The sequence below is a fragment of the Gobio gobio genome (genome assembly GCF_949357685.1).
Source record: "Gobio gobio genome assembly, chromosome: 17".
In the NCBI taxonomy this organism is placed as follows: domain Eukaryota; kingdom Metazoa; phylum Chordata; class Actinopteri; order Cypriniformes; family Gobionidae; genus Gobio; species Gobio gobio.
Genome location: NC_137110.1, coordinates 39030143 through 39055095, shown reverse-complemented (window position 1 = coordinate 39055095; position 24953 = coordinate 39030143). Strand labels below are relative to the sequence as shown.

Here is a 24953-nt window from a genome sequence, read left to right as displayed (position 1 = left end):
TTTTTTGCATATGGTGAACGTTGAAGACAGACAGAACTTTAGGATGTAAACTGTACCTTAGCAAACCTTCTGAGCTCCATATCCATCTGTTCCACATTGATCTCCTTCCATGGTGTCTTAGTCCAGTCTGAGATGCAGGACTACATTACCCATCATTCCCAAGAGGATGCCAACCAGAGGAGAATACTGGGTTAGCATTTTGGAAAGTGCAACAAAGACTATTCTGTATGTGTGTATTCTGTGTAAGTGGGTTTTTGGGAGTACTTTTGTGCAGTAAAGATTACCTTGACAAAGATAACCATATCCCAGACTGCTTTAACCAGGATGATGTCTGACCGACACTGTCGAAGTTGTTTGTAATCAGGGAAACTGACCTCGAACAGATTGGCTGTTTGTTGAAGCTTAGACATTTCACTCTCCAAATGTGCCACCGCACGATTAGTCTACACAAAAATTCAGATAAACAAAGACATTTATATACATGCACATTTAAACATATAGAATGTACAGTATAACATTTATATAATTCCAATGAGCAAGCACCATCTGGGCTAGAACAAAAACTTTTTTGCAGAAGAATAAAACCTATTTAAAGAATAAACATACACACTCACTCAGACACAATAGTTTTTTTTTGTAAGCACCTTGTCGATGAGTTTGTATGTTGGCTCCTCCAGGCTGATAAAGAATATGGGCTCAGTGCGGAACTGTTCCCTGAATTCATGCTGTTTAACCTAAGAAACAAACCACAGATGCTCAGCAACATCTCCACCACTCTATATTCAAAAGTGCTCAACAATAAGGATTTTTCTGCTGTCTTGTACAAGAACAATTTTACTGGTCCCACCACAAAAATAATACTTACTTTAAAAAGAAAATGTCTTTTGTGTTATTAATATATTTTATATCTATATTTTTGTATGTTTTTTTGGTTTGAAAAAAACTATTTTAGTACAAATAATATATTAGGTTTTTAATTTGCAATAACATATGGAAACTGTACAATTATAATGTGACTTTATGAAAGCCAAAAATACAAAAAAATGTCCATGACTATCACAGTTCATTCTTGAAATGTCAGGTTAGCCAGCAGGATAATTTTAAAAAGGGATAGTCTCCTATCCTTCTATCCTTCATGTTGTTTGAAACCTCTATGACTTTCATTCTTCAATGGAACATGAAAATATATTTTGAAGAATTTTGGTAACTCAACAGTTTTTGTTCCCATTGACTTTCATTGTATGGACAAAAAATAAAATGAAAGTCAATGGGAACCAAAACTGTTGGATTACCAACATTCTTAAAAAATAAATCTTCTTTCTGTTTCACAAAAGAAAGAAATGAACACAGGTTTGCAATGACAAGAGGGTAAATGATTAAATTATGTAAATGATGACAGAATTAAAATTTTTGGGGGTGAACTATCCCTTTAACTTGGTAACACACATTAACAGAATGTGCAAAGCGTAATATATTAAAAAGCTTAAAGGTCCCATGGCATGAAAATGTCACTTTATGAGTTTTTTTAACATTCCCCTAGCCTGTCTATGGTCCCCCAGTGGCTAGAAATGGCAATAGGTGTAAACCACGCCCTGGGTATCCTGCTCTGCCTTTGAGAAAATCAAAGCTCAGATGGGCCAATCTGGAATTTTCCCTTTATGTCGTCATACAGGGAAAGGTTAACTCCCCTTCCTCTGCTTTGCCCACCCAGAGAATTTGGAGAAAATAGATTCAGTTTATTTTTCACATTTAATTCAGTCGCAATGTAAGCACAGGGTTTACAAACAGACTTTTACAATATGGATTCGACAGCACCGCCACAAACAGTGAGTAACAGTGCTGATAACTTCTCTACACAGTTTTATTGATTTCAGCCCCTCACCTCAAACCGAACACATTTCCTGCGGATGACAGCAACTTCGTTGGACTGGAGAGGAGCAACCTCATGTTTTACTGTAAATGCCACCTTCTTAAGATTCTTCCATTTCTCCGGCAGTGACTGTGAAAACAGATGGGCATGTGAGGTAGTAGTGTGTATAGTGAAGCAACATAATCAGATGCATGTAGGTGAAGTTACCTCCAACAGTATGTAAACCTGCTCAGGTAGCTGTTGGTTGTAGGTTTTGAGCAGGTTCGAGGTAGCTTTGAGGGGTTTGAAATGCTGCTCTGTGCTCAGCTGGCGGTCTCTGATGGCCATCAGGTGGCCCATGATGTCCACCAGTTTGCCATAATCCCCATCGGTTACAGTCTTTGCCAACCCAATCTCTGTATTCTCAATAAAGGATCCTAACTCTTGCACACTGAGACAGAGAAAGATGTGATTGGTCACTCTGCATCATTATAATTGTTGCACTTGAAACATTTCCAATGCTTTGCACTAGTATGATTTATTGGGGAGGTTCTTATTGGAAAATCAACAAAAAATGTCAAGAAGTGAATTTATATATATAAATAAATATTACCTGGCATTAACATGGTTCAGTAAGTGTTCCTTAAACATCCAGCTCCATTTTTTAATGATGTTCATCAGCGATATTTTAAACGGTTTTATGTCCACCTGACACCAGCCACAGAATACTCTTTTCTCCTCTAATATGCGCACCTTCTCATAAAGATCCTCAAACTCACTGATCTAAAAAAAAAAAATAAGTGAGAGAGACAGAAAAAGAAAAAGGAAATTATAGTAAATCCATACATGCAATTTGTTACACCAAGAAAATTAGGTATTTCGTCATTTCCGCCACTGGATAAAAAAGGTCATTGAAAGATAATTTTTAAAATGAAAAATAATGTCATGTTTTTTTACTGTGAGATATAAAGTTTCAGTTGCGAGATATGTAGTAGAAAAAAATATTTAAATATTTAGAGAGAAAAAAAGTAGCAATTAAGGAAAAAGGTTGCAATTTTTTTACTTTAAGATGAAACCAGGCTTCTATTATTATATCATAGTCACTCCATGACTGACAGATACCTGCTCTCTGAAGTTCTGCAGTTTGGGTGGATTCTTGGGCAGCTCGTAATCTGCATAAAGCTCCGCCTCCTCTGCAGAGAGGGCGTGTCCATAGAGCAGAAACTGCCTCATGAACTCCACCCTGTCTCCAGTCCAGAGGTAACGATAGGAATCGAAGGAATGTTGGAATTCTTTGACCTTAGCAATGGCCCCACGTGCACGGTATCGCACCAGCTGAGCCAACTCCGCTAGCTCAGGTATCTGATCTACATCCTCCTAGGAATTAACAGACAAAGTCAGACTTGTCATGTCATGAAGAATACTTATACATTTTTCCAGAAAACACTACTCTTTTAGCCGGTTTATCAGGTGGCAGGCTTGCATGACAAAAATACATTTCCAATCATTTTCTGATGAAATGATCTATAGTTCACACACTGTGAACATGAACATACAGTGCCCTCTACTAATATTGGCACCCTTGGTAAATATGAGCAAAGGCAGCTGTAAAAAAATCTGCATTGTTTATCCTTTTGATCTTTCATTCAGAAAATTGTAACCTTTCATTGAAGTAAAGCAATGGGGAAACTCACATTATGAAATAAATGCTTTTCTCCAGTGCATGTTGGCCACAATTATTGACACCACTAGAAATTCTTATGAGTAAAATATCTTTGAAGTATATTCCCATTCATGTTTACGTTTTTTAGCACACCAGGGTGACTAGGAGTATGAAATTGTCTAGCCATGACCTCGTTTTTCACAGGAGTATAAATATGAGGAAACACAAAGGCCAAATTCTCTTAATCATTCATCACAATGAGTAAAACCAAAGAAAATAGTTCTGATGTGCAGCAAAACATTGTTGAGCTTCACACAATAGAAAACGGCTGTAAGAAAATAGCCAAAGCATTGAAAATCCCCATTTCCACCATCAGGGCAATAATGTCAAATGTGTTAAAGTAACATCCACATGGATGGCAGGATCCAAGGTTTCCCAGTAGAACATTGTCACACTGTCTCTGCCGGCTTCCCATAGTGCATTCTGGTGCCACGTGTTCCTCAGGTAAGCAACGCACACGCACCCGGCCATGCACATGATGTAAAAGAAAACGTGATTCATCAGACCAGGCCACCTTCTTCCATTGCTCCGTGATCCAGTTCTGATGCTCACGTGCCCACTGTTGGTGCTTTCGGCGGTGGACAGGGGTCAGCAATGGTACCCTGACTGGTCTGCGGCTAAGCAGCCCTATACGCAACAAATTGCGATGCACTGTGTATTCTAACACCTCTCTATCAGCATTAACTTCTTGAGCAATTTGAACTACAGTAGTTCGTCTGTTTGATCGGACCACACGGGCCAGCCTTCGCTCCCTATGTGCATAATTGAGCCTTGGCCGCCCATGACCCTGTCGCCCGGTTCAGCACTGTTCCTTCCTTGGACCACTTTTGATAGATATTGACCACTGCAGACTGGGAACACCCCACAAGAGCTGCCGTTTTGGAGATGTTCTGACCCAGTCATCTAGCCATCATAATTTGACCCTTGTCAAACTCGCTAAACACATCAACTTTGAGGACAAAATGTTCACTTGCTGCCTGATATACCCCACCCACTAACAGGTGCCGTGATGAAGAGATAATTAGTGCTATTTACTTCACCGGTCATAATGTTATGCCTGATAGGTGAATTTTTTTAATGAAAGATCCAAATTATAAACAATACAGATTTATTTTCACAGCCGCCTGTGATCATATTTACCAAGGTTGCCAATATTAGTTGAAGGCACTGTGTGTACAAGACATGCATACAGATTAACACAGTAGTAACACACCTTGTAAGTCTCAGACTGTTTGCTCTTGGCCACTCTTTTTATGAAAGAAGCCATTTTAAAAATATCTGACACCATCTGGTCAATGATATCATAGAAGTTGCCCTTCTTGGAGAGGTTGAGCGAGGGGTAAAAGGTCATGTCAGAGGTCAGGGTCAGCTGAACTTCGAACAGGGGATCAATGTGGAGCGCTGGGTCCGTGTTCTCAACTAAGTACTGCAAGGAGCATCGCACAGCACTGCAGAACCCAGTGAGAATGGTTCTGTCCACATGTTCTGTGTAGGACTGCCAAGCATCTGAGTCCAAATCAGCACCAAGTAGCTCAGCATTCTCCTGAACAAGAAAGAAAGAAAGAATCACATGAGAATCCACTATAAATATGATTACACAAGAATAGATAAACTACAATATATATATATATATATATATATATATATATATATATATATATATATATATATATATATATATATATATATATATATATATATATATATATATATATATATATATATATATATATATATATATATATATATATATATATATATATATATTATATTTCTATTTTCAATAGAAAATCAATAGATTTTGCTATTTTGGGTATGTTGAGATATTTTTTTGCAATGTCGCTAAAGGGTTGTTGACACGTTAGAGCGATTAAAAGCATGCATGAACAAGAAAATAAACTGCAGAACATGTTTGATATTAAGAAGAGTTATGAAGGGCAAAAAACCTTGAGATTTTATTTTTACTTTTAAATATTCATTCTCAGTACTATTACTTACTTGAATGCTACCGTTAGACCTACAGTACCTGAAAAACGTAGCACTTTTTACTTAATTTGTATCTTTTTGTCCTGTTGTTTGTTATTTGCATCTTTGTTTTTATTTAAAAAAAATATATAACAAAGCTAAAATAAAATATATTGTGATATGTATCATCATCGTGAAATAAAATTTCGCTAATTGTGAAGATTTTGGTCATATCACACACTCCTAATATAAAGTATATAAATAGTTTAATATGGTAATAAATGTATGTTATTTTAGGCAATGTGTAACAATCCCTATTAACCAATGGGACCTTGGCCCTGCTTCAGGATATTTCAATTTTGTCCCTCTTGCATTGTGTTGAATCAAACAGTGAAGCCAACACCTGCACAAGCTCATGTATCTTCTCTCCCGTGCGAGCGATGAGAGTGTATTGCCGCTTGAAGTTCTCCTCTACGTCGGTGACGTTGAGTAGATTGCCACGGCGATTAGTCCTACGCGTAATGCAGGCAGAGTGACTGAAAACTCCCATCAGTCCCTGCAGTTTCTCCAAGTTAGCCTTGCTCTTCTGCACACGCTCAGACACACCACGCACCAGATCACGTGTGCTACAAGCACACACAAGAGTACTCGTTAACATAAGCACCTTTACATAGTAGACCAATCATATTACAAACATAGACTTCATTCATTCAGAGTTATCTGTTCTTTAATAATGTTCTTAAAATGTTAGCACAAAAATGGTATTTATACATCGATCATGGAATGTTTTTTTTTTCTGAAATGTTTTGGATGTTCATCTAACATTTTTGAAATGTTAGCCTACTACATGTTTCAGAACATTCAGAGAAGATACAAAAGTAACATTCCCATAATGTTTGCAAAATGATCAAATTGAATTGAATAACTGGATGTTTTGAATATTCATAAAACATTGAGTAATAATATTTCCATTACTAAAACATTATTAGAACATACACTACCCAGCCAACAAAAGTCACTGTTTGGATTTCAGTTGACAAATGCCAAACAAGAGTCAATGACTGGATCATTATTGCAGTGATTATTATGTTTCTAGCATATTATATGCTTGGCGACAGTTCTTCTAACCCCAACTGATTAAGTGTGTAGCTTTACCATGTAGGAAGACAAGATATTTTTGATTGATGCACCTCTTGATGGAAATAAATGTTGTGATGTTATTTCCATCAAGTAGTACATACATTTTTGGTCACGATCTTGACAGTGCAAGAGTCGAGCACTCTGTAAAGTCTCCTCCAGGACATCCCAAAGACTTTCAATGAATTTAAGTCTAGTCTGAACTCAGAGGTGCCAGTTCATGTGTGAAAATGATTCTTTATGCTCCCTCCCAACCATTCTTTCACAATTTGAGCCTGATGCATTTGTGTCTTCCTACATGTTTCAGAAATGAAAAGCTGCACACTCCATCAATTAGGGTTAAAGGAACAGTGGCCAAACATAACATGCCAGAAACATCATAATCACTGCAATAATGATCTAATCATAGACTCTTAAGCATTAGCCTACTTAAATATAAACAGCAACTTTTTTTTTGGCAGGGCGGTGCATTTTTGTTAGTTGGGTACCTCTTGATGTAATCAGCAAGCTGCTCATCACTCCACCGTAGTTCCTTTAACGCTGGCATTAAGGTACACCTAACTTCCTCCAGCTCAGACTCTACCAAACGCAGCTCAACAGCCAGAATTGTGCTATGTAGTTTATTATACCACTGAGTGATCTGGAACAGAGTACTGGTGTACTAAACATGCACAGAGAGAGGGACAAAAGAAGATTGAAAGAACTGAATAAACAGAGCTATTTTCTTGGCAAATATAAAGGCGCAGATGGCCACAGTCTCACCATGTGAAGCATTTCCCGTTTAGAGTACAGACTCACAGCAGCCTTGGGAATGTTGTGGTTCTTCAGAATTCCAAGATACTTAACTTCCCTCAAAACAGATGTCAACTAAAACAAGCACATCACACAGCAGTAAACATGGAGAAAGCATGAGTTTCTGAGCTGTACTTTGGGGTACAAAATATTTGCGTGACAAAAAGTTAGCTAAATCTTTAACTCCCTAAATAACTAAATAATTTGGGACATCCTACAATAAAAATGGTTCATAAAGGGACTAAATTTAATTTAATTAAGCAATAACTATAAAATTACTGCTATTTGCTTATTTTTTATTTTAATTTATCTAAAATGTCAAGTGGGTGAATGCCACCAGGGCAATTGGAATGCTGCTTCGGAGGTGTTCTAAGTGGCTTTTAACCAGTTGATATGCGATTTCTAGATTACAAAAACAGTTACAAGAAGTTAATATTGAGTAACTTTAACTTAAGATGCAATATTGCCAGTTACTTTGTGTATTTTTGCTCTATCAAATGACAATTCTGTCATAATTTACTCACCCTCTTGTTGTTCCAAACCCATAAGACATTCATCATCCAAAACTGGGCATCTTTAATAATGTAATTCCTAAATTCAGTCTGTTAAAAGTTTTGGGGGAATGGACTTCTAACGGAGGGACAGAAATCTCTCAGGTTTCATAAAAAAATATCTTCATTTGTGTTTTGAAGATGAACGAAAGTCTTTTGTGTTTGGAATGACATGAGGGTGAGAAATACAGGAACTTTCATTTTTGAGTGAACTATCCCTTTTGAAGAATGTTATGAAATGTTCTTATATTTCAGTTCTGAAACTTTGATTAAAAATGATGAGGTTAAAAATGAATCATTCACAATAAGATCTATAACATGCATTATGCAACTGACTTTGTTGGTGCAGTCAAAAGCGATCGATCAGCGTGCTCTATAACATTCTAGCCTCTAGATACTGCCTCAGCAAGCAGGTCTAGTTAGCCGACCTAGCCAAATTTAAGAACAATAGAAGTAAACGGGAAATATGTGAGTTCATGAATGTTTCTTACAGCAGGGTTAAAGTTCACGCTGTAAAAGCTGCTCTCCTCATCCAATATCAGCAGTGGTTCATTCAGATGTGTGTGGCACAACTCATCTAATCCAATACTCCAATTAGTGTAGACTTCTTCATCCATTTGATCCAGAACCTCCAATACACACTCACACACTTGCAGCACCTGTTGTGCCTCAGGACTCTCTAATGGCCTAACACACACACACACACACACACACACACACACACACACACACACAGTACGGCATAAGTTACATTGTTAAATATGGCACCAGAAGCAAATGTATATTTGTGTAAGTGCTGTACATGTGTGATGTGTTCTTGTTTACATATGTGTTAGCTGGCTGAGGTTACTGCGGTTTGAAAGGATCCGTTCTCTGAGTTCTTGAGACCATTTCAGGTTACCAGCAACAGCTGGCATGTTTTTACCAAGGACAGGACAGCCGTTCCTCAGCTGCACAGATACACAAACAAGAGTGTTAGTGAGTATGCTTTTATCCAAAGAAACTTTAAGTTAAGTGCCTTGATTGATGGCATATTCATATTTTGTGGTGTTAGAATGCTACTGCTAGAGTCTTAACAACTGACGGCCAATCGCGTGCCTCATTTTCACATACTTTGTACAGTTGTGATTTGTTGAGATTAATCAGTTATTTTGAATGAATTATGATTCAATGACTCACTCAAAAATAAAAGACAGTCATTTGTTGCCACCCACTGGCGCAACAATGTTACACCTACAGAAAGACTAACAGAAAAATCCCAACCATGCCAGAACTAGCTGTTAAATAATTCATATATAATGAAGTATTATTTAAATATAAGCATATTTAATTAATATCAGAATACATAGGGCCCTATCATACACCCGGTGCAATGCGAGGACAGGCGCGACACAAGTGTTTTTTACTAGTTTCAGTCTGACGCAGGAATCATTTTCACGTCCAGCGTCACATTGTTTAAATAGCAAATGCACACATCTGTTCACCCATTGGCATGCTGGTCTGAAAATCAGGTTCAGGTGCATTGTTGGCGTGTTGCTATTTTGAAGTAACTGAAATCGACTGTGCCATTGACCAACAAAAACCTGGTCTAAAGTTTTTTTGTGTTATGTAAAGGGCACGTTAGTAATATGTGCCCAAATGCACTGCTCATTACACACACACGGACACGTAGCAGCACACAAACATTTTTAAATATTAAAAATAAAAAGATTCCTCTCGAGCAGCGTTCAGTCTTTCTGCTCGCAAATTCCGCCATGTAAATAGAGAATCCGCCATGGTGCAAGCGCAACTGGCTTTTAAAGGGAATGGGAGATGAGACTCTGATTGGTTTATTGCACGTTATGCCCAAAACACACCCATGACTCTTTAAGAGACTAGGTACAACCCTTTTAGACCATGCGCCTGGCATGCCAACTTTTTTTTTAGTCGTTAAACTAGCAAAAGTGGATTCAGACACGCCCTAAGTGCACCGGCACCATGAGCTTCAGACAATGCGCTCAGATCGTTAAAATAGGGTGATGGGAGAAACAAATCTTTTCAAAACTCTGAATCAATTGAACCAACTGATTCACATCTTCAAGGTTCTGGAAACCACGCTCAAAAAATGCAGGCAACACCTGCTGGTCAAAATGCTGTAAATGAAATGAGCATACAGTTCATTTCAACTTGTAGGTTTTTTGGTATGGACTGAGTGCAGGGAAGAGGGCAGAAATGTTCAAGTGGTTGTGGCTTCATAAAACAGAATGGGCAAAGTGTAGAAAACAGCACGACAATTACCAACAAAAAATAAAACACAGGACAAAGTGTTTTTTATATCCAATTTAGGCTTTTTTAAAGTATCGACAATGATATTTGCTTTGCCATTTTCAAATTCAACTCCACAAACACGCAAATCTTACAATTACGTCCTTAAGTGGTAAAGATAACATTGTGGGCAGGACTAACAGAAACTGACGAATCATATTAAACTTTTCATTTTGACAAGCGTATGACATGCACCTACAGTGGCGAGAACAAGTATTTGATACACTGCCGATTTTGCAGGTTTTCCTACTTACAAAGCATGTAATAATAATAATAATAATAATAATAAGTTTAATTTATATAGCGTCTTTCCCAAGCTCAAGGACGCTTCACAATAAGAGTAAATAACAAGCAGTTTACACATAGACGGACAGTGGACATTTGCCCAGTCCAAGTAATGAGCGATTGCAGTTGCAAATCGCACTACATTTGCAATACAACAGGAAACACAAAGGCAACAAACATTAATTACAGACAGCATGGTGGGCAGTTAGAGTAAAGATGCAACAGATTATTGGTAGTCAGTTAACATTGTGAGAGGTCTGTAATTTTTATCATAGGTACTCTTCAACTGAGAGACGGAATCCAAAGATCCTGAAAATCACATTGTATGATTTTTAAATAATTAATTTTCATTTTATTGCATGACATAAGTATTTGATCACCTACCAACCAGTAAGAATTCCGGCTCTCACAGACCTGTTCGTTTTTCTTTAAGAAGCCCTACTGTTCTCCACTCAATACATGTATTAACTGCACCTGTTTGAACTCGTTACCTGTATAAAAGACACCTGTCCACACACTCAATCAAACAGACTCCAACCTCTCCACAATGGCCAAGACCAGAGAGCTGTGTAAGGACATCAGGGATAAAATTGTAGACCTGCACAAGGCTGGGATGGGCTACGGGACAAGGAGAAGGCAACAACTGTTGGCGCAAGGAAGAAGTTCAAGATGACGGTCAATCTCCCTCGGTCTGGGGCCCCATGCAAGATCTCACCTCATGGGGCATCAATGATCATGAGAAAGGGGAGGGATCAGCCCAGAACTACACGGCAGGACCTGGTCAATGATTTGAAGAGAGCTGGGACCACAGTCTCAAAGAAAACCATTAGTAACACACTACGCCGTCATGGATTAAAATCCTGCAGCGAACGCAAGGTCCCCCGGCTTAAGCCAGCACATGTCCAGGCCCATCTGAAGTTTGCCAATGACCATCTGGATGATCCAGAGAAGGAATGGGAGAAGGTCATGTGGTCTGATGAGACAAAAATAGAGCTTTTTGGTCTAAACTCCACTCACTGTGTTTGGAGGAAGAAGAAGGATGAGTAGGATGAGAAGGATGAGTACTACCCCAAGAACAACCGTGAAGCATGGAGGTGGAAACCATTCTTTGGGGATGCTTTTCTCCAAAGGGGACAGGACGACTGCACCGTATTGAGGGGAGGATGGATGGATATTGCGACATCTGGGCCAACAACCTCCTTCCCTCAGTAAGAGCATTGAAGATGGGTCATGGGTGGGTCTTCCAGCATGACAACGACCCGAAACACACAGCCAGGGCAACTAAGGAGTGTCTCCGTAAGAAGCATCTCATGGTCCTGGAGTGACCTAGCCAGTCTCCAGACCTGAACCCAACAGAAAATCTTTGGAGGGAGCTGAAAGTCCGTATTGCCCAGTGACAACCCTGATACCTGAAGGATCTGGAGAAGGTCTGTATGGAGGAGTGGGCAAAAATCCCTGCTGCAGTGTGTGCAAACCTGGTCAAGAACTACAGGAAACGTATGATCTCTGTAATTGCAAAAAAAGGTTTCTGTACCAAATATTAAGTTCTGCTTTTCTGATGTATCAAATACTTATGTCATGCAATAAAATGCTAATTAATTACTTAAAAATCATACAATGTGATTTTCTGGATGTTTTGTTTTGATTTTCTGTCACTCACAGTTGAAGAGTACCTATGATAAAAATTACAGACTTCTACATGCGTTGTAAGTGGGCAAACCTGCAAAATCGGCAGTGTATCAAATACTTGTTCTCCCCACTGTATAGGGAGGGGGAAAACTAGGAAACTGCCTGTAAATGTCCATTGCATTTAATCATTCTTTTAACTAAACATATTAAGTTATAGTGTGATAAGACTATTAAGAATAATAATAAGAAGAAGCTTATTATTATTATTAAATTATGTCTTACATCTATTTGGAAAATGACCAACTTTTGAGGCAGGGCTTGGCGAACTAGCCCAATTAAAAACAATTAACTATCATTCTCCTTTTTATATTACATGCATGTGTATTAAAATGCATTGAAGTCATTAAAACTCAACCTACATTATAAAATTGACTCGAGATCACTTAAAACCAGTTAGAATTATTCACTCGTTCATAGGTTCACCAGATCAGTGTCCTCTAGCAGCGAACCATCGGAAGGCTCTCCGAACCCCTGATTTAAAAAAAAGGATTCGAAGCTTCATGAAGAAATGTTTTGAAAGCGCTGATCACTACTAAAACACGTTTTGTAAAATTCTCCCTAATTTCACTCTGAAATTATTAGTCATACAAACCTTCTCTCTGTGGGTGTCCAGCATGTGCTGACAGAGGTTGACCTCCTCCTGGAACATGACCAGCAGCTGAGAGTAGTTTGGAGCAAAAAGATGGTGAACCCTTGGCCTCTCCAACAGAGTACCAAAGATCTGTAGGAGCTACACACACAAGTTTTCACTGTTAGAGACTAAAGAGCATTTTTGCAAACACACTTACATTTACATTTATGCATTTGGCAGATTATGCATTTTATCCAAAGCGACTTACAGTGCACTTATTACCTGGAGCAACACAGAGTAAAGTGCCTTGCTCAAGGACACACTGGTGGTGACTAAAGAGTACAGTTTGTGTCTGGCAGACTATGCAAGTATATTCCTTCATTACTAAGCCACTGTGTGTGCATATATGCGTGTGATACCTTAAAAGCAGACTCTAAGCCTGGGGAGTGTTGGAAGGCCAGGTTTATTACTGTTCCCAGTCTCTGGTCAAAGTCTCTGTTCTGTTCCATGAATCGATTATAGTCATACACAAACTCCTAGAAAACACCAGAGAGAGTGTGATTGTACATATACACTATATTGCCAAAAGTTTTGGAAAACCTGTCTTTACATGCACATGAACTTTAATGACATCCCATTCTTAATCCGTAGGGTTTAATATGGAGTTGGCCCACCCTTTGCAGCTATAAAAGCTTCAACTCTTCTGGGAAGGCTTTCCACAAGGTTTAGGTGTGTTTATGGGGACCATTCTTCTAGAAGCACATTTGTGAGGTCAGGCACTGATGGTGGACGAGAAGGTCTGGCTCGCCGTCTCCGCTCTAATTCATCCCTAAGGTGCTCTATCGGGTTGAGGTCAGGACTCTGTGCAGGCCAGTCAAGTTCCTCCACACCAAACTCACTCATCCATGTCTTTATGGACCTTGCTTTGTGCACTGGTGCGCAGTGATGTTAGAACAGGAAGGGGCCATCCCCAAACTGTTCCCACAAAGTTGGGAGCATGAAATTGTCCAAAATGTATTGGTATGCTGAAGCATTAAGGGTTCCTTTCACAGGAACTAAGGGGCAAAAACAACCCCACACCATAATCCCCCCTCCACCAAACTTTACATTTGGCACAATGCAGTCAAGCAAGTACCATTCTCCTGGCAACCTGTTTTGTAATTTTATGTGGTCTACCACTTCGTGGCTGAGTTGCTGTTGTTCCCAATTGCTTCCACTTTGTTATAATACCACTAACAGTTGACCGTGGAATATTTAGTAGTGAGGAAATTTCACGAATGGACTTATTGCACAGGTGGCAACCTATCACAGTACCACGATTGAATTCACTGAGCTCTTGAGAGCGACCCATTCTTTCACAAATGTTTGTAGAAGCGTCTGCATGCCTAGATGCTTGATTTTAAACATCTGTCGCCATGGAAGTGATTGGAACACCTGAATTCAATGAATTGGAAACAAGTGAATAGGGAAAGAAATTATATATCAGTATTCTTATGATATATGAAATATTCTAATGAAAATATTTCAAATTATTACTCACATTATTACACATCTTTTTTCATTACATGTTGCCCCATGAACAGAATTTCATTTAGATCAAATTAGATATTGTGAATAGATGCATTGCTTAGAATGGGAATGGCATTTATTGCCATGTTTACACGCATTTTACATAAAGTAAAACGGTATATCAAATCATTCTAAGTTATAAGTTATATCTTGCATAACATAGTTATAAAAATTGATAAGTGAATGAAAAATAAACATTGTTTTTGCCTATTCATGTCTTTTTATGTCTTTTAATTTTCTTAGGTCCTGGAGTCCTCTACAAGAGGACAGCATAACATAGGAAAAAACTGAACTTCTGCACTATTATTCTCCTTCTCGTTCTCTCCGGTCATCTGACTTAAAACTGCTTACTGTACCACGTTTTCGTCTTTCAACAATGGGTGGTAGATCATTCAGTGCTGTGGCTCCGAAACTCTGGAATTCTCTCCCTCTTACCCTGTGTGACACTGTATATCCTCATTCAAATCTCAACTGAAAACTTATCTTTTCTTACAGTATTTCCAACCCAGCTCTGTTCAGTGTTCTGCTGTTTAGTTACTGTATATTTGTTTGATGCTGTGTATGTGTTATTTTCTTGTACAGCGACTTTGAGCTTGGGAAACACGCTTTATACAGTATATATAAAAAAGTATTATTATAAAAACATTTTAAAAAGTATTTAAATTTGTTTCTTATGCTCCAAACAATGACCTAAAATAAACTAAATTCACACAAGAAAAAAATGTGGTTCTCAAGAGGATATTATTAAAATAGAAAGTTTTCGGTATTTTAAACTGTAATAATATTTCCTAATATTATATACCTTGTTTTTGTAGTCAAGTGGATCATATTTGCTCTCTCTCAGAGTTCTCCAGCTGTCCAGGAACTCGTCATTCATGCTGTACACCATCTCACTGAGAATCTTCCCCCTGGAGCCGCCCAGCTCAATCCGTTCCAGCTTTAGAAAGTCCAGAGCTGAGGCAAACAACTCCTGAAAGAGGCACACACTGATTAATTACAAAATGCTTGAAGTAAAAAATGTTTAAAAAGTAGCTAAGTTTTTTTTTTAAGTGAAGGAAAAAATTCTGGTCTAATCACTGACTTCACCAAATCTAACACAACCATATACCTAAATGGTATATGCACTAAAAAAAGAAAGAAAATGATTTAAGCGGTCGAAATATTTTGTCCATCAATTTTTTTATTTATCGACGGCACTGCCAAAAGAAAAAAAAAAGGCCTAACCTCTAAATATTATAACAGCAGATCATCACAAAACAATATTACACACTGTGTGAAGGAGTACATAGAAATTCATGCTTAATTTTATGATCTTGTCATGCATGTTTCTTGTGCCAAACATTAGAATTTTTCAAGATCAGAAAAATACTAAATTATACTGAGCTTTTTTTCAGTGGGGATGGATTTGTGTGCTGCACACACCTCAATCATGCGCAGTCTCTCCATGATGCAGTCACTGCGGTGAAACACAAGCTCAGAGGGAAAGTCCCATGGTTTGACCGTAAGTCCTGGTCGGCTATAGGGTCCAGTGGGTGTCAGTTTGTCTTTGTGCTGCTCGAAACTGCGTTTGAATGTCCAAAACACCTGGATGGCCTTCCGAACCCGGTCCATACCCTCCTCTAACTCCATTTTGAAGAGCTCCTCAGGAATTAGATACACAGATGCCTGCAGAACCATATGTATTATATAAACATCACGTCATACAAAATTATTTGGAAATAAGAATTCACATAAGCAAAAAAACAAATGCACCTTGTCAATGAGTAGGTTGCAGAACTCTGTGAGTAGTGTGATGATGCGTGGTGGGTGGCAGTAGAAGTGAGAGTGTGTCCAGATGAGAGAGAGTGTGTGAAACAGAGCGGGAATCAGATGCTCCAGATCAGCAAAGCTCCGCTCCTCGAATGCAGCTATCGGCCGCCGTAAGGTTCTCAAGTGTAGGTCTATGTCCTCTGCCTCCATCACCGCTAGAACAAAAATGAGTAGACAGTAGCTTTGAGGGTCCAGTGTGGGATTTGAACCTACAAGGCCACACTACATTATGCAAATAAATGCAGTTTACATCAATGTCAAGTTAGAATGAGAGTGTCTGTACACATTAAAGATGTGATTACCATGGTTGACTTTTTGAATAATGTCATAAAAGGAAGCATAGTAACTGCTCTTGATCTTCAGCAGAATTTCCAGCACCTGATCAACTTTTGGGTTCTGCAGCTGCACAAATAAACAAGAATTGGATTCAATTTAAATGTTAAAATAAACATAAAATTAGGTTGCAATAAATGACAATTGATTCGCATTTCCAGAAGAAAATACCAGTGAATGCATGGGAGAAAATTAATAGATTTTTTGTAAAAATTAGTTTGTGAAGATGGAGGAAAATGGAGAATGAGAGACTTTAGAAAAATCATATAAAGCCAATCACAATTAATGTAAATGTAAGACATAGATTGCAAATTATACATACAACCACTGGCATCTTTTCATATTTTGTACACCAATGAACGGGAGGTTTTAATACATTAATCTAGTTTCTGCAACACTATAGCATCAGCAAACAGAACTGTTTTCAAACAGGTTTCCTGGTAACATATAATATATTTCTACAATGACAATGGTCAATTTGTAGATTTCCAAGAAGACAACAAAACTAAAAAAATAAGTAAGTAAAGTTTGTAAGTCAATGAGTTGAGCTGAATTAAAGGCATAATTTTTTTATGTCTTGCAAGCACTATAATGAAAGGCCTTAAATCCTAAAACCTGACGTCAGCACATTTAAAATTTAAAGCATACACACGGAAATCAACTTTATTTCCACCTGTTTCTGGATTCCTAATAAGTTTTCTTTCTGTTTAGTCCAGAAACGGAGCTCCACTGTGGGGCCTGGGTGGTCCCCCTGGTGCAGGAGCTTAGATGAGTCCCGCTGCAGCACAGAGCCCATCAGTCGACACCACTGGATCACCATGGTCTCAATGGAGTACAGTAACGCCCTGTCAATCAGACAGGAATCCGAGCTACACACACACACACACACACACACACACACACACACACACACACACACACACACACACACACACACACACACACACACACACACACACACACACACACACACACACACAAATGTTACATGATATCACAAACTTGGTAAAAGATGATTGAATGATTGACAGGCACACATTCACACCTGAGCTGGTGCTCGTCTTTTCTCTCCACACACAGCGGCAGGGGCAGTAGCGTTCGTCCTTGTGCTCGCCCTCTCAGTGTGACTGCTTCACTGCGCAGATGCTCAAGGTGCCTGCAAATGTCCTGACCGACCACCCGGGGCCAGGCGAACTGATTCAGGGGACTTCCCAGCACCGACACAAACACCTACACAAACATACACTCACTGACTGAAGATTTCTATGTCACGCCTACTCTCAGAGCCAAGAAGAGTTATTATGATTTAAATCCTGTCAAACTTTTGTATACGATGGCCTACCTCCAATCAGTGTTAACTCAAATTAAAACTATTAAAATGTATCTTGTTCATTGAAATAAAGCTGAAGTAAAATAAAATATAGACAAAAGACAATTTTAAATGACATTTAGATGACATTTAAATGACAATGAAAAAATAACTCATTTAAATAAAACAAGCTGAAGTCGAAGTACTAAAATTAATAAAACTGGCAAAAAAACTTTTTTTTAAATAACAAAAGCATATAACAAATGCTGCAATTTAAACAAAATTTTTTATACAAACTAATTCAAAATATTAATAGTCCAATCCAAGTAATATTGCCATAGACCCCAAAGTTACAGTAACTACTAAGCAGACCGTTCAATATTAAGTTAAACCTATATCTAATTCTAAAGTTCTATATTATTTCATCCACTCAGAGTAAACTGTTTAAAAAACGTATTTTTTAAACAGATGACTGAGTAAGTTCTGAATTGAATTGAATTGAATTGAATTGAATTGAATTGAATTGAATTGAATTGAATTGAATTGAATTGAATTGAATTGAATTGAATTGAATTGAAAATACTTTATTGTCCCTGGTAAATTAATCTTGGACAACCATGGCATGGCCAGTAATAAAATTACTTACATAATGAAAGGTTACTTTCAAAATGTATTTCACTACACATTACAAAATACATGCTTTAAAAAGTAATTTGTAATGTATTTTGAACAAGTTTTGTAACTGTATCTAAAAGAATACTTTGGAATACTAATAAGGCATGTAACACAAAGGGACCACCAAACATAGGACTTGGTTTTCCTCTACATTTTAATATTTATTGAAGCCAAAAAATGCAGACAATACTTAACATGAAACATGAAAACAGTCATGGATTATCCAGGTAAAGACAGACCTAAGATTCAATGGTATGTACATTTCTGAATGTGACATTTTGTATAAATTCAGTCATTTTGTCTTGTGGAGTATATGTAAACATCTATTATGTGAAATAGATTATTCAGGACAGTACTAAATAAAAGTAACATGCAATTTTTATGATCCCAGTTCCCTCTTATTTTGTTAAAATTATTAACATTTTGCATATCCTGCAAGGGGTATGAAACTTATGAGCAGAAATGTAGCTTAGGATGCTTTTGAATCACCAATCGCTGTTTAGATTAATTGCCCGTACAGATTACATTAATGTTTAAATGAAATTAATGACATTAAAATTCAAAGTAATCATTTTGGTAATCTAAAATTATTTTCGGATGTAACTGTAATTTGATTACCATCCATTTAAAATGTAACTGTAATGATATATAGTTACTAAAATTTTGCATTTTAAATACGTAACTAAGTTACTATGGAATTCCAAAGCTGCCAAAATTAAAAAAGAAATAAATACATAAATAAATACACAAAGAAATGTAAAAAAGCAAAAATTAATAAATAATTATTTATACATTTATTTCCTCATTTATGTATATATTTATTTTTTCCACATTTATTTATTATTTTATTTATTTACACTAGTGGTGGGCCGTTATCGGCATTAACGTGCTGCGTTAACGTGAGACTCTTAGCGGGCGATAAAATTTTTTTTGCTGTTAATCTATTCTCAAAGTTGGGTTGGGAGTAGGGTGACCACCATCAAACAAACCAAATGTGGGACGATTACTAAGTTTGCGTGGGACAATGTGGGACATGTTACCAACACTAAAACATAACCTGAAACTGTTGTATAATCTTAAATTCAACATCACTGAGCCCAAAGGCAGCAGGCATCATGCAGATAACTACTTTGGAAACAGTTCTGACCAAGTGCAACTAAAATCCAACTAAATAAATAATGAAACAAATAAAACAACATTAAATTAGTTAATCTTATATATTAATTGATTAATATAAAAAAAAAATTATATATATATATATATATATATATATATATATATATATATATATATATATATATATATATATATATATATATATATATATATATATATATATATATATATATACAGAACTATCCATTCGTTTTCTGACAGGGAACACATGGAACGAATCACCGCTCCACATTTTGATGGACAGCCGTCACAACCTACTAGTGACCGTGTTTACTCCTTTCTTTTCAACCATTGGATATGGTTTAAAAAACGGCTTTTGTATTTGTGTAAGGCGGGATGTTACTTCTGACGAAGCGCTGTAAAATATAGGTGAAAAACGATGCCGCAAAAATAATACATAAAATGCTTTCTTAAAAAGGCAAAAGAACGCATGCATGTTTTCTCAATATGATCATTAAAAATCAACAGACTAGTGAAAATGCGGGACATTTTCCTCAATATGCGACATGCGGGACAAGGGGTGAAAATGCTAACGCAAAGCGGGACAGGTGGTCACCCTAGTTGGGAGCTGGGTCTATACTACGCAAGCTATGATGACTTTCACCTTGATATTTTAGCGCGGATGTATACCTAGCCGAATTGCACTGTAGGGGGCGAGAGAACAAGTCTTCAAACCTGTGTGTATGCCTACTAGTGTTGTCAAAAATATCCATATTTCTATATGTATCGATACTGAAATATCTGAAACGATACGATACTCATTTTCTACAGTATCGATATCAGCTGCGCTCTCCTCTCCTCTCCGACCGACAGCGAGTTGACACGCACCCGCCTCCTCTCATTCAGTCCGTCTAACCCTCTGAACATTGCGAATGGGTGTTCTGCTGGATTTTTCCTCATGACAGTGTGTTAGTATTGGTGTGACCGGTCTGAATTTCGCGCTGGGTTGCACATAACGTTAATTCTACTAATTCCCGCAGATTACGCGCTCGCATCTGAAGCGCACACACATAATAAAGCATAAAGCCGCCTTTTATTAATGGTCAATTACACGCAAAAATGTCTCAATGCCCATCTTGGTGAGTTTTAACGTAAACACAGTCGTAACCGGCTCACAGGAACAGTGTTTGGGATCCATGCGTGCGTCAGGTCTTAAAGGGACAGAAGTTATTTATTATTAAAACGACAAAAGACAAACAATCACTTATGATTGTTCTGCCTTCGGCAGAATTCAAATGAGCCATTTTAATTTAGATTAATCTCGATTAATTCCAAGATTACAGTGAGATTAATTTATATTAAAAAAAAAATCTATATAATAATAATCTATGCCCACAACTAATTTATGAATGTATTCATTTATATTTTAATTTATTTCCACATTTATTAATTTCTACATTTCTTTATTTCTACATTTCTTTATTTTTACATTTATGTATTTTTACATTTCTTTGTCCGTAGGGTAATGAAGAGGGTGTGGTTTACCTCAGACATAGCAATTGAGCTCGAGGGCGAAGCGTTGAGGCCACAGTGACACCTTGTGGTGTGGCCGAAATACAATAAGTATAGCCTACTGGCGTTGATACTGTCTGTGATGAATGACTTGGATAGGAATATGGCCAAAATCTTATATCACGGATTAAGTCATATCACCCTTACTGTACTGTGTGGCATGGATATAGGCTACTCTTTATTCCAGACATGGTCATAGAACATCGTCTGGCCTGGATTTGTAAAATGTCCTGGGCAAACAAACATGAACAGCAACATCTTCAACAGATCTGAAAACAGGGACTCTGAAATGGAAGTGCTTGATATTTTCCATTACCGGTCAGAACACACGGAAAGGAAGCAGCACACATATAGGCTAAAGTGAATTTGACGCAAGCATATGGATCAATGCATTTGAAACGAGACCACAAATTCATTTCACATTCATATTTCCTATTTGTACATGCACAACATGTGACAAATGCTTAAAACACAACGCATATTTCAAAGATCCAAAATAGAACGAGGCGTCGAACAGCACCTGTCGCGTGCTCTCATATTTTTTTTTACTTTTAGTTTAGGTACTATCAGTTTACAGTTAGCCCGTTAGGCTAATTTATGTATCTCTTTATGCCTACCATGCATATTAGACCAACGCCAAGCTTTGATAGGCGCACTGAGTGCACGGGTTTACTTTACCGGAATTTTATAAAAATCAATAAATGTAGAAATACATAAATGTAAAAATAAATTTTCTATGTATATTTATTTATATATTTATTTTTGCTTTTTTACATTTCTTTGTATATTTATTTATTTATGTATTTATTTATTTTTAATTTTGGCAGCTTTGGAATTCCATTAGTTACATGTATGTTGTTACTCCCCAACCCTGCATACAATAAATTACTAATAACCATAATCCAAAAAAACAAAAAAACTACAATAAACCTGACATCTCATTTTTGCAATTCTTTATATTGATATAATTTAAATTATTGTATTATATATTACAATTATTTAAATGTAATTAACATGAATAATTTTCCATTCTATTCTAAAAGACACAACAGGACTGAAAGACTTCTGGTTACCTGAGAGATGAGCACAGGAGCGTGGTCCATGGGTTGTGCTGCGACCTCTCCAAGCCAGAGCTGGGTTCTAAAGGTAGTTTTGGAGATGATGCCCTTCTTTTTTTTAAGAACACACAAAAGCTTGGTCCTCCAGGGAGAGGAGCTCTTTGGGGAGGAAAAGACGGGTGTAGTGCTTTCAGAAGCGAAAGCACTCGAAACAAGTGATGACTTATTTCGAATACCAAAAGCCAATCAGTGCATTGAACACAGGAGACACTTCCAGAAGAAATGCTGCATGGCATCCTAATGCCACACATAGAACAAAAGCAAAGCAGACAGTGATTTTTATGTTAGTCCCAACATTGAAGATGAGTGTGTATGTGTATTTGATATACTCACCTGTTCATCTCCTGCATGAAGAGTTCCTCCTGGTCCCACAAACAAAATGAGATACTCTCGCCAGCCTTGGTCCAGGAAGTCAAGCAGAGCCCGCTGATTCTCCTCCATTCCAATAAAACGGTTCCATTTGTCTGTTTTAAGTCGTAGAACGGTGAAGGCCTGTTCCCTTAGAAAATCCACTCGCTCATCAGAGATGGCGCTCATCTTCACCTGGTCCATAGGAACACGCACACCTGCCTCAGCCATACTGAGAGACATAAAAGAAAAGAGGGGAACTACTTATGCCATAAAGTCCAGGGTAAATTGTCCATTTAAATCTAACAAACTAAGACTTTATCATATTGTGTTATCAAATCTCTCACCTCTAGCAGACTTCTAACAGGTTTCTGAGTCTGATCCGGCTGTTTTTATATCATCAGTATCATTCCATCACAAAAAACGGATGATGTCCCACACACTGGATTGTCCTTTGCCTTCTTCTCCAGTGGGGGAGAGAAACTGAACTCCTCCGGTAGAGTTCGGCCACTATGGCAACATGGCTTTTGTGTATCTGTACCCACGTTGTGTGATAGAAGCACACACCTGGTGGTAAAGAAACCCGAGTGTGCATTGGAAAAGCCAGCAAGAGTATCAGGTGCACGTTTGCATAGACCCATGTATAACCTGATACCTACACATCCAACTGGATAGTTTGAGGTGATATGATACATACCATTTATGTAATACACGTGTATTTTAAAAATGATTAATACAGATCATGCACATAGATAAATTAAGGTAACAGCAACTAAAAATGACAGCATCCAGTGGTGCTCACACCTTTATATGCTTTGCTGTCACCAACTAGAGAAGTAGCACACTGCCCTCTACTGATGACAAAGTTTTATGCCTGATAACCAGAGGTCAAATTGTTATAATCATTTAAAAACATTCAAAGGGGATGGTGTGGTGGTAGTTCTCTTCTTCAAACGTCAAAATATGCGCCCTGTTGAAAAACAAACAAACAGCTGGTTAGGTATGTTTTGAAGCATGGCAGCTGGTTTGAGATGGTTTATGCTGGGATGAGCTGGTTTAAGCTGGCCAAGTGAGCTGGTCCTAAGAAACTAGCTCCAGCTTATAACCAGCTCAGAGTAGAACCATCTTAAACCAGCTCATGACCAGCACAAACCAGCTGCCATGCTTCAAAACATACCTAACCAGCATATGCTGGGTTTTTTTCAACAGGGCGTTCTTGGTCTTTCTGAACAGAGCAGAAAATCTGAAGAAAAAAAAAAGCTTTCTTGACCATTGGCAATGCAGGAAAGAGTCTCCTAAATTACCGTACGACATACGTCTGCAAAATGTCGGTTAAAGATCACTTCATCTGGAAAAGCAAACATCTGATAGACGTATTTAAGATATCAGTTTTACAAACATTCTAAAAACAAACATCCTAAATACATTGTTTAAACGTCTATTTGACATCTGACAGGATATCGTCCAATAGACGTATTGAGCAAACACCCCAAAAAATGTCTTCCAGATGTAAACACACACACATCAAATAGACATCTCTGAGATGTACATACGAAGCATCTCACGTGTTTAGCATCCGCTATTTTGACCAAAGAAATATTACAGTGACTAAAGACTCTTAAAAAATCTTAACAGTGTTCAGCAATTTTAAGCACAGTCGACGAATGTATTGTTTAGATGTATTGCTTCACAGAGCGGTCTTGCAGTGTTGCAAGTGTGTTTGGGCTTGTTTAAAGGTCCCATGGCATGGCATTTTTCTATTATTTTATAGTGTTTCCTGAGGTGTACTTATATTGTTAGTATGATTTTTACATCATAAAATGTCATAATTTAGAAATAAAAGGCATTTTTTCTATACTGCTGTTTGCCCTGTGGCTGACTGCCCTGTTTCAAGAGGCGTGTCTGCTGTGAGACTTCAGTAAAAACGCCCACTGTTGTGATTGGCTGACATCTTTGCATTTGAAATGAGCAGAGGGGGCGTGGTTTAACGAGGTCTACGACGCACGAGCTGCTGCCAGAGAGACGGATGGATGGACCTGAGTTCACTTCTCATCAGTTCTCTCAGCATGTCTCAGTTCAGAGTGAACTGTTGTAGTTACTAGAATATACTTCAGGTAATTAGTTTATTTCTAGTCGGAGGGGCTGTCACTCATGTCAGAAAGTTAGTAACTTTAGTAAATTATGGATCAGCGCTGACTCGAGACGCGAACCGTTTAGAACGATTCAGTCCGATTTGGT

At 37.8% G+C, this 24953-nt stretch overlaps 1 protein-coding gene across 1 annotated transcript in view; it reads right to left on the bottom strand.

Moving 5' to 3' along the window:
• dnah9l (dynein, axonemal, heavy polypeptide 9 like) overlaps positions 1 to 23356 on the bottom strand; it is a gene marked incomplete at its 5' end in the record, with an annotated part of 60787 nt that extends 37431 nt beyond the window's left edge. Inside the window, 24 exons of the mRNA XM_079840033.1 lie at positions 57 to 140; positions 285 to 443; positions 645 to 734; positions 1883 to 1999; positions 2078 to 2300; positions 2463 to 2632; positions 2972 to 3226; positions 4786 to 5115; positions 5941 to 6163; positions 7163 to 7335; positions 7437 to 7541; positions 8509 to 8704; positions 8843 to 8967; positions 12888 to 13025; positions 13286 to 13402; positions 15238 to 15405; positions 15858 to 16100; positions 16188 to 16453; positions 16547 to 16646; positions 17251 to 17422; positions 17623 to 17807; positions 22323 to 22466; positions 22701 to 22947; positions 23283 to 23356. Coding sequence (XP_079696159.1) covers positions 57 to 140; positions 285 to 443; positions 645 to 734; positions 1883 to 1999; positions 2078 to 2300; positions 2463 to 2632; positions 2972 to 3226; positions 4786 to 5115; positions 5941 to 6163; positions 7163 to 7335; positions 7437 to 7541; positions 8509 to 8704; positions 8843 to 8967; positions 12888 to 13025; positions 13286 to 13402; positions 15238 to 15405; positions 15858 to 16100; positions 16188 to 16453; positions 16547 to 16646; positions 17251 to 17422; positions 17623 to 17807; positions 22323 to 22466; positions 22701 to 22947; positions 23283 to 23356 — 4104 coding nt within the window. The remainder of the gene's footprint in view (positions 1 to 56; positions 141 to 284; positions 444 to 644; positions 735 to 1882; positions 2000 to 2077; positions 2301 to 2462; positions 2633 to 2971; positions 3227 to 4785; positions 5116 to 5940; positions 6164 to 7162; positions 7336 to 7436; positions 7542 to 8508; positions 8705 to 8842; positions 8968 to 12887; positions 13026 to 13285; positions 13403 to 15237; positions 15406 to 15857; positions 16101 to 16187; positions 16454 to 16546; positions 16647 to 17250; positions 17423 to 17622; positions 17808 to 22322; positions 22467 to 22700; positions 22948 to 23282) is intronic.
• Between the last annotated feature and the right edge of the window lie 1597 nt (positions 23357 to 24953).